Source organism: Bos grunniens, chromosome 16 (assembly GCF_055505025.1).
Source record: "Bos grunniens cultivar Pamir isolate PY7600 chromosome 16, Bosgru_T2T1.0, whole genome shotgun sequence".
Classification (NCBI taxonomy): Eukaryota; Metazoa; Chordata; class Mammalia; order Artiodactyla; family Bovidae; genus Bos; species Bos grunniens.
The window spans coordinates 24,502,223-24,512,273 of record NC_141180.1 but is presented as its reverse complement, the minus strand read 5'-3'; the positions used below and the strand labels follow the sequence as shown (position 1 = coordinate 24,512,273).

Below are 10,051 nucleotides of genomic sequence, written 5' to 3'. Positions count from 1 at the left end.
TTACAGGCTTTAGCCTAAACATTTTCAGCATTTCTGCATTTGATACCAACTGCATTGGTTTGAATACATGAATAATACAGTCCTTCCTCTCCCAAATTCAAGAGTAAAGCTGACACTCTAGGAGCACGTGCCATGCTTATTCTGGGGTATCCCCCTTCTCAATCCTGGCTTTGTCTCCTGCCTCAGTTTGAGAAAAATGACCCTGGAATTGCCCCCTCTTCTAATGTTGGCTGAGACAGAGGCTTCATATTCTCCAAGGAGTGGGGTGGGCGAACCAGTGTTTGTGTTCTGGTTCTTATCTTCTCCTCCCAACCCACTGTGACCCTCTCCTTCATTTCCCAAATTTAAAAAAAAAGGAAAAAAGGAAAAAGTTGCCGGGATGTTTCTTAACTTCTGATGGTGAGGTTGAAGGTCCCCTGGAGTAGTGGCAAAAAAAAAAAAAAAAATGCAAGAATTCCCTTTTCTTAAAAGACAGAGAGGAGAGAGGAAGTTGCCCCTTTGTGAGGACATTAGCAAATCCAAGATGGTGGCCACATGGCTAAATAAATATAAAGGGCAGCAGCCTCATGAAGCCGCAAAAGCATGGACTTTAGAATTAGAGAGCTTCCCGTTATGGTTCTCCTTGGCAGCTGTGTGACTTTGTGCGTGTTACTTAATCTTCCTGTTCTTCTATTCACTCATCTGTAAGATGATTAAACTTGAGTCAAGATGTGGTGAAAATTTAACAAAGTAATAGATGTCAAGCTTCTAACACAGTATCTGGAAAATAAAATGTTTATAACCAATACCGTTTCTCTTAGTCTTCATTTGGGGAGAGAAAAGTTTAAGAGCCTATGCCAGATCTAATCTCACCTCTGTTACTAATTAGCTGTGTGAACTTGGGCAAGTTGCCTAACCTCTCTGGGCCTCAGTTTCCTGGAAAATGAAATGAGAGGGATGGCTTAGATGAGCTTCAGAGACCCTTCTAGCTCTGAAGGTTCCCAACACTTGCTGTTTGGAAGCTGTGTTGAGCACATTACTGAACTACACAGGGTCTTCCTGGGGGCTGCCAAACCAGTGATGGGAAGAAAACAATGTGATCATCCATGCATTCGCCTCCTGGCCATGCATCTGGATCCAAACCCTCTCTCAAGGCTTCGGTGTTCCAGGCCTCCTGGGGTGTCTGCACCGCCTCCCATGAACCCTGGTGCCAATGAGCCAATGCGAGTACCTGGGAGAGTGGGACCTGTGAGACCAGAAGGGTTAAATGAATTGGAAATTTAGCACCAGCCCAGCCTCACTGCCGACAATGAGGAGCTGTTTTAGGAAATAAACAGCAGACAGGGGTTTTTCTGAGGAACAGGAGCTGTGATCTTTGGATGCTCTGCCGTAGCCTTATTAAGCTTGGGGAAGGAGCAAGAATTTCCGGTGGGGAGGAAGTGCAACTCTGTCCAAAGACGGCGAGGTTTGCCAAGGACATTTGGACAATGAAGTGCTGCAGGTGCAATGAAGTCATGCTTCAGGCAAGGGGTGACCTTGAAAAATTAATCAGAAATGCTGGGGATGGCAAATCGGGTTTGTGGCTGCTGTGAAGAAAAAGCAAGGTCCAGGCAGACAGGTGGAGCAAGCAAAGAAAGCCGCTTTGCTTCTCATTTCTGTGGTGTGAAGACCTCTGGTGCCTTCGCTCCTCCTCTTGTGAAGCGGGTGAACTGATGGGAGCTCTGGTGGGGGCCAGGACTCAAAGGACTAATGCTGGTCCCTTTTCCAGGCCTCCTCACTCGGGTCTCTGTTTTGTTTGTTTGTTTATTTGCTATTCTTACTGTGGGGCCATCTGTAAAAAGCTTGCTTTTAGTCTCCAATGACCCATCAGCTTCTTTTTTATGTTGTGTTTTGCATTTAATTTTTCCTTCCCAGTTGTTTCTCAAAGCTTGATGCGTCCAGAGTAGACCAGTAAATCCAGCCTGCATACAGTTAGGACGAACTCGAGCCATTCTTTCATATTGGGCCTATACCAGCACACCCATTTTCCTGGAGTTTTTTCCTTATTTGTTTTTAAGAGTTTTCCTTTAGCCTGTGGGTGCTCATTTGGCCTGGTAGTGACAGAATGCCCCAGAATTGCTGAGGAAAACTTTGTCCCATCTGTGTGGGGTTGGTGGTAGGAGCAACAAAGGTTTAGGGACGCATTTAGTCACAGATCTTCAGGGTCTTGGCCAAGGGACCCTGAGGTAGAACCAGAGGAAGGCTAGAGGCAGTGCGGCAGTGAGGCAGCTGACCCCATAACTCGTCCTTAGAGCAAAGAACGTCTCTGTCACTGTTACTGGGAGGAAAACATGCCACCCAGGGAGGCTGAATCAGCAGCTCTCGGTATCTGGAGATTTGTGCGAGAAGCAAGACTCCTAAACTTCCCAGATTCTCTACAGGCCTCTGGGGTCCCAAGGCTCTTCTTACAGCTGTGGCAAGTTTGAGACAAGTGAAAGCAGATTACCCCACCCTCTTGGGATTATTGAAACTGAAGTGTGAATCTTTCTGAGGTTCCTTATCAATGTTTTAAGAATGGACAGTGAGATGCAAATATAGTTCTCCCTTTTGTTGCTGTTCAGTCACTCAGCCATGTCCGACTCTTTGCAACCCCATGGACTACAGCAAGCCAGGTTTCCCCTTCCTTCACTATCTCCCAGAGTTTGCTCAGACTCATGTCCATTGAGTCAATGATGCCATCCAACCAGCTCATCCTCTGTCGCCCCCATCTCCTCCTGCCCTCAATCTTTCCCAGCATCAGGGTCTTTTCCAATGAATTGGCTCTTCCCAGAAGCCCACTAGGCTCCTCTGTCCATGGAATTTCCCAGGCAAGAATACTGGAGTGGGTTGCCATTTCCTCCTCCAGTGGATCTTCCCAACCCAGGGATCAAACCCACGTCTCCTGCACTGGCAGGCAGATTCCTTACCACTGAGCCACCTGGGATGCCCTCGTGTCCCCCTTGGAGGGAAAGAAATGGAAGTAAGGGATTAGATTGAATAGGAGTCTGGTGATAAGAAAGCAAATCATAGAAAAGCACATATCCTGAGTAAGTGGTTCCACCTTCCCTGAAGTTCTGAGTGGATGGTAAAAAAAGAAAAAGAAAAATGTTTGCATGCCCCAGGAGTATTTGCAAATCCAAGCCACTAGCTAGTCTATTTCAACCCCCTCAGCTTGTTGTACCCACTGTTCTCACAGATCCCATTTATCCTCCAGAAGAGAGGACAAAGAGGAAGTCATAAACCCGCTCTCAAATGGTGCTTTTAAAAGGGCTCTTTGAGAAGATTCCATAATGACCTGTTGTCCCTTAATCTATGGCTCGGTTCTGGGACTGGATTTTGAAAGTATAAATGTGATTAAAGATTGCTTGGTTTGGCACTGAACTCATTGGCAACCTTGGTTCTTCACATTTGTCTTTGAAATAACAGCTTCACTGTGCAGAGAGCTGCTGGCTTCCCAGGTGGGAGGGCATAGGTGCTGGGTGTCTTACATACTCCATGAGTAGTGGAGTGGGGATCTGGTAGATGAAGGGTAGGGTGGATTAAACTATTACTGGGATTTTGCTTTGCATTTTCTTGCTACCATTGTTGTTGTTTCTTTTACAGATCAGTCAGCTAGTTTTCCTGGGTCCTGGTCTGGTATGAGTTCTGAAAACCTGGAGGCACTGTGTCCTCAACCCCATCATCAGAAAGTGACTGGGAGGTGTCAACGCCACCTTGTGGTCATGCTTAGCAAGTTTCCCGCCTCCGGTTGAAAGTGAAAGTTGCTCACTGGTTTCTGACTTTTTGCGACCCCATGTACTCTTGCCTGGAAAATCCCATGGACGGAGGAGCCCGGTGGGCTGAAGTCCATGGGGTAGATAAGAGTCAGACACGACTGAGAGACTTCACTTTCACGCATTGGAGAAGGAAATGGCAACCCACTCCAGTGTTCTTGCCTGGAGAATCCCAGGGATGGGGGAGCCTGGTGGGCTGCCGTCTATGAAGTTGTAGAGTTGGACAAGACTGAAGTGAAGTACAGCAGCAGCAGTACTTACTATACAGTCCATGGAATTCTCCAGGCCAGAATATTGGAGTGGGGAGCCTTTTCCTTCTCCAGGGGATCTTCCCAACCCAGGGATCAAACCCAGGTCTCCTGCATTGCAGGTGGATTCTTTACCAGCAGAGCCACAAGGAAGTCTCAAGGCCGGCAGGAGTTTTCCACAAATTTGTCATCTCTTCGCTACCTCTGCCCCTTCACCTTCCAGAAATAAACCTGGAGAAAGTGTTTACTGCGTTCGAAGTTATCTGATGGGGAGATGCAAGAAGAAGAAACTGTTCGGGTCTCGGGTCTAGGCGGTGAGCCTATTGAGGTCATCGGTAGGGTGTTTTCTTTTCTTTTTCTATAAGCACATATCCTGATGTGTCTGCCGTTAAACTGCTTCTGAGCAGAGTCCACCTCTATTTCTTCTGAGTCCCTTGAATGAAACTGTGGTGTGTGAGGGTGAGCTCTTTGCAACTATTGTTTCCTGGATCCATCTTTGGAAAGAGCACAGGTGCTTGGAGGAACAGGATAAGCAGGAATCCATGAGTCATGTTATGATGCTTTGAGTCCAGTTGACCACGGGCCTTGGGGAGATATTGAGGTACAGCGTCTCTTAAAAATGGGGACTTGTGAGAAAATCACTCTACCTAATAAAAGGAATCTATAAATCCTTTTTTTAGGAAGTTAGGTGAGCTAGTGTTTGAAGTTCCTTTCTTTGCTTTGAAATTCTTTAACAGGAATCTAGGCAATGCTGCTGATATTATTTATAAAAATGTTCCACAGGGTAAAATGGTTCCAGTAGAAGACAGATTTTGATTCCCACTGATGTTTCTTGGCTTTCACCTGAATTGACAACATGAGGGCCCATCATCTTTTCCCGTCTCAGTTCCCTTGATGAGGTGGGCTGTATTCGTACCACCCAGGACCCTGGTTCTGCTTTTATGGATAAAATGAATCCAGCCACTTCCTTGGCACAGTCTTCTCTGCAATGTTTTCGTGTGTGTGTCTATGTACATGTGTATATGTTTACTGATGACTCCAGAATCAGCTTTTCTTTTTCTCTGTCTTTCATAAAGCAGGGCTTCTAGTGAATTTTCATGACTTAGTTCTGCTCGCTCACCAATGCCAGTTTCCATGTTCAGATCAGAGACTAGCCTTACTGACCGTCAGAACCGAAAGGGAAGTTAGAAGCCATTCTAGTCTCATCCAACCAGATGAGGAAACTGAAACCCCAAGAGGTGAAACAACCTTCCCGAAGTCATAGCGCCAAAACGCGGCAGAGCTGGGCCCACCCCTGAGACCCCAGGTTCCGCATCCAACAAGCTTCCTGCTGTTCACTGGGCTCCCACTCTCTAGCTAAATCTTAATTAACGGGTTTCTTGAAAGACTTGTTTCTGTTTCTTCTTCCTTCCCCCTAGTTTTTTGAAGCCCATGGGGAACTGAGAAATGGGAATGTCACCTCCATTTCCGCCACTGGTCTGACAGTCACACGCACACCATGGCAGCGGGCAGTGAGCAAGACCTTGAAGATCTACTGAAGGGAGAGGGCAAGGGGCAGCTGACTCCATACTCGTTACATCAGAAACGTGGTTGCCAGCCTGACAGACTGTCCTTCCCTGCTTAATAGAGCTCAGTTACATTGGGCATGTTTCCTTTAGAAAACTGCCAGCTCTCAGGCTCGTCCAGTGATTGGCTAGGAAAGGCCCAGGATGCCTCAGTTTGACTAAAGGTGGATATTACAAAGAAAAAAACCCAAACCTGAGGCCTTAAGGAAAGAGAGAGAGGAGGAAACAAGTGGCTGGGAAGATGGGCATGAATTTTGGCAGACCCCACAGGAATGTTTGTAGCTGACATTTGGCTGGAGAAGTTGAAGGGTCAGGGCTTTAGAGCCTCCAGCTCTCTTGGGTGTAAAAATCAAATCAAATCATGCTAGCGAAGAGAGCACATCTCATAAAACGGGAGGTAGGCCTATACTTCTCCCCTATTCACCTTTGGATTTTTAGATGTAATTTCCTCTGGCACTTTTCATTTTTCCTCTCAAAGGCAGAATAATAAAAGAAGATGGAGAAAGGCTTCTCGTGAGCTCACCTCATTAAGGGGGTCATTCCTGTTTCTCACTGGACCAAAAGAAAGAGGAGAAAACTGAAACCCAAACTCTGAAATTCCACCTCTTCCCAGAGATTATCAGTCAGGGGAATGGCTGGCTGGTCATATAACTTCTCCTGACTCTTATTAAGCCACTTGCCTTAAGGAGACCCTGGCTGAAATGAGAGCCTCAGAACTGAGGCTTTAGTTTGCAATTCAGGGAAAAAGAATCATGACAAATAGGAGCAGAAATAGAGAAAATGCAGCTGGGTGGGATCTATGCTCCCCAGGGCACCTGTGATCTCAATGGCAGGTTCCGAGGGGAGCCCAGATCTGCTGCTTCTGTCTTTCCCCTCAGTGTCTGACCCCAAAGTGCTGTGAACCATAGCTCTCTCCCCATCCCAGCTTCAAAGAAAGTTGACCTGAGGGAGGGGGCAGGGATTTATGACCCTCAGGCACACGGCTGCTGTGCAGCCCAGGCCAGGTGCAAGCAACACCTTGGGAACTAGAATCCAAAACAGTGGCTGGGCTTGTGAGGCCACAGGGGATCTTAAGGTAGGATGGAAGTGGGCAAAGGATGGGTTGGCTGGAAAATAGGAGGCGACAGAGGACACTTGGCTGGTAAGACTAAGAATGTTTGATGAGAATCTTTGGCCCATTACAAAGGACTTGGGTTGCTGGGACAGGATGAGGTTAATCTGTTTCCTTTTAAGGGGACTTGTTGGCAAAGCTCTCTTGCTGGAGCTTCTCTCTCTCTTCTCGGGGCTGGTGTGAGAACCCGGCCACCGAAGGCAGTGACCAGAGCTCGGTTCCTGGAAGTTAAGGGTATCTCAGAAGGAGGGCAGGAAAGAAGGCACATGCCTGTCACCGATCTGACTCCACGATCTGGTTTTGAGTTGGTCTTTTAAGAAAATGTCTCACTGTTCCTCCTTGGTGGAAAAAAAGGGGATGGTTAAGGATGGCTGGGTAGGAGGGAGCATGGAGACTGAAGGGCAGGCACGGGGGCAGCAGAAACCATGAGCTGCTGATTCTCAACTGATTCCTGCTACATCCCGCTTCCTTCAAACACTCTTAACATGTTGCAAAGCACATTACTATGTCCCCCACCCCTTGTTCCATATTATAAAGTACAAACAAATGACAGAAAAGGTCAGTTGGCTCGCAGCCGCCCACTGCTTAGAACTGCAAGGACCGCCGTTTTCTCCCCGCCACGAGACGGTGGCTGTATGGGCGCATCTTCATCTCCACGAAGGGGATGGAGAACTCGTGGCCTTTCCAGTGGTACCAGTTGATCCCCTGGGAAGGAGAAAGATGAGCATGTCAGATCACCTTTCCCCACTCAAGCGAACTCCCAGCCTGAAAAGAAAGAGGGTGCTGAGAGCGGGGAATCCAAGATGAACATTTAGCCCTTTTCCATTAACTTGAAGCTTTGTGGCTGAGTTCCCTCCCCCCAAAAAAGGGGCCAAAAAAACAGAGATTTTTTTTTTTTTTCCTAGCTTTTCTCTTTAGGCATGCTTGTGGTCTGGGCCTATAATAGGAATGTGTAGCAGGTCTTTCCTTATCACTGGCTTTCTGGTTTGGGCTTTCAGGATTTGCATGCACCAGTAAATTTGAATTTCAGATTCCCAACAGTATAGAAGCATTTTGAAGAGCATAACTGTGTTTGACTGCTCACTCCTGATGGGAGTGTTAAGTGGTTTCCATCTATCAGGTGACCAACCATTTTGGTTTGCCCAGGACTAAGGGGTGCCCCTGGCTGCTGGCCTTTCCTGTTCTAAAACCAGAGAGGTCCCAGTTGGTCACCCAATCGCCCGGCCCAGCTGATGGATGTGTAGTCTCCAATGGGGAGACATGGTCTCTTTTACACTGCTATGTCTGCTCTCTCCCTTCCTAGGATACTTCTTTGGATGAAGCCAAGCTGAACCTTCTTTGGATGAAGCTGTCCCTGAACTTGATAAGCTCTTCACGGGATATCCTAGAGGAGGAAATGAAATGGGACTTGACTGGTCATCAAGGTTTCTCTGGGTGAGTTCTAGCTCCCGGATCCGGGTGTGTTCCCCTTTTCTTCCTCTGGCTTTGACTCTGTCCTGTTCTTATCTCAGTGTCTGCATTATTTTCCTCTTTATAATAATCCATTCTCAACACTCTGAGTGTATCTTTTTAAAAAGGAAATGCAAGGCCCACCTGTGCGCTTAGAACATGAAGCTAAGGCACGTGGGCTGCACGGCTCTGGCTCATCTATGCAGCGGCAGAGTTTCACCCACCTGACTGTGCCTGGACTCGCCGTATTTCCCGTTGAGGTTGGTCCGGTGGCAGTTCTTATACCACCAAGCCCCCTTGTACGACATGGCACAGTTGGTAACTGCTATGTCATTGTCTCTGTCCTCCGTGGAGAATGGGCGGCCCTGATGGTAGCTGAGAGAGTCCCCTGGGAAAAAAACACATGCTTGAAGCTGTCCAATTTGTCATTCTTTCGTCTCAACGTTCTGGACATTTGACCCAGGCCCAACAAACCTGGCTTCTGCTTCAGAGACCTTCCACTTACCTCTCTGTGTCTATTCAGCTTTGGCCTGGCTACACTGAGCTTTTTCTCCACGTACTCCTGGGGTCCCCTACATCTGTGCTGCTCTCTCCAACTCAGTTCCTCATTCCCTTGACCTTCTGCTCAGAATGTGTTCACTCAGCTCCCACTCTCCACCCTTGCCTGTTTCCTCCAGGCCAGCACTGGGACACAGGCATGGATGGCTCCTTGTGTCTCAGAGGAGACAGTGATGAGTCATGTTGCCCTGGGTAATCCGGGTCACCACTGTGCAGCCTGGCTTTCCCCATGGCTCATCAGGCCTTGGTCACGTCAATATCTGCTCGTTCAGAACTTGGGTCCACATGTGAAGAAGGACATTACCTAACTAGAGTTTCTGTCTGTAGGAAGCAAGATGATAAGAAAATCCTAATCATATTAGAGGAGAAGTGATTGGGAAAACCAGGGCTGTATCTTGGGGAAAAGCAGACTTGTAAGGGGAGACAAGGTTCTAGATCACTGACTCCAAATATTTGATGGGTTATTTAGTAAACAAACAGAACTCCACCAAACACTCTTTGGAGAAAAATGAAGATCAGTAGGTAGAGACTGTGAAGTTAGAGCTATTGATAAATGGGATAGACTACTTGGAAATATGGGGATATCTCTATTTTTAGAAGCTGGGGGTTTTCTTGTTGGCATATTGTGCAGGCCACACATATGAACTGAGTATTTAAGTAAGGTATTAAATCGTAATTAATTTATAACTATTGGTCAAACCTCTGGCCTCTGGCAGAACTTGTGGTTAGAGATGTTGTGAAGGGGCTCATGCTATTGAATGAGTGTTGTTTAAGATGTTTCCGAGGCCACTTTAAGCCGGGGAAACTCATGGCTCTGATCCTGTGGCTTCCTGAGTCCACACTCACAGTGGCCACTCAATGCCTCCAAGTGCTTCTGGTCACAATTTAATTCTTAGGAGGATGGTCTTTCTTTTATAGGGAAGCCTGGTCCCTTCAGGCCAGCTTGGTCCCTAAGTCCATATGTTATTATTTTTATTCCATCGTTTTTATCTCCCTCTCTAAACAAACCAGGCTTTATCTCCACCCAGAGCTAATCCCACCGACCTACAACTCATTCTTTCTCATCTCTTCCAGGTCCTGAAGAAGGCAGAAAAGAGTTCTTACTTTTTTTCCTTTTTTCATATAGATACAGATAGAGATAGATATATATTGATATTTTAGCATTTTCATCTCTTCTCACCCTAACTTATACTCAATCCCTGTGTCTTAAAAAATCCTGGCTTAATCCTACTTTCTAGAGACTCTTTCTTTACCATCAGTCCCCTATTTTGTCTCTACCCATGTTTCTATATTCTCATCTTCTGCTTATCTCTCTAACCTAGAAGCTGCCCTCCCTGGGAACTATTCCCT

The 10,051-nt window shown here is 46.9% G+C and overlaps 1 protein-coding gene across 2 annotated transcripts in view; it reads right to left on the bottom strand.

Annotated features, from left to right (window-relative positions):
• Positions 1-6,722: 6,722 nt before the first annotated feature.
• The window catches only part of TNR (tenascin R), a 487,368-nt gene continuing 484,039 nt past the window's right edge, over positions 6,723-10,051 (bottom strand). For both annotated transcript variants that reach the window (XM_086342434.1, XM_086342435.1), the window contains 2 exons: positions 8,368-8,531; positions 6,723-7,399 (listed from right to left, as the gene is read on the bottom strand). In XM_086342434.1, the coding sequence (XP_086198560.1) occupies positions 7,280-7,399; positions 8,368-8,531 (284 nt within the window). In that variant the 3' untranslated portion in view covers positions 6,723-7,279. The remainder of the gene's footprint in view (positions 7,400-8,367; positions 8,532-10,051) is intronic.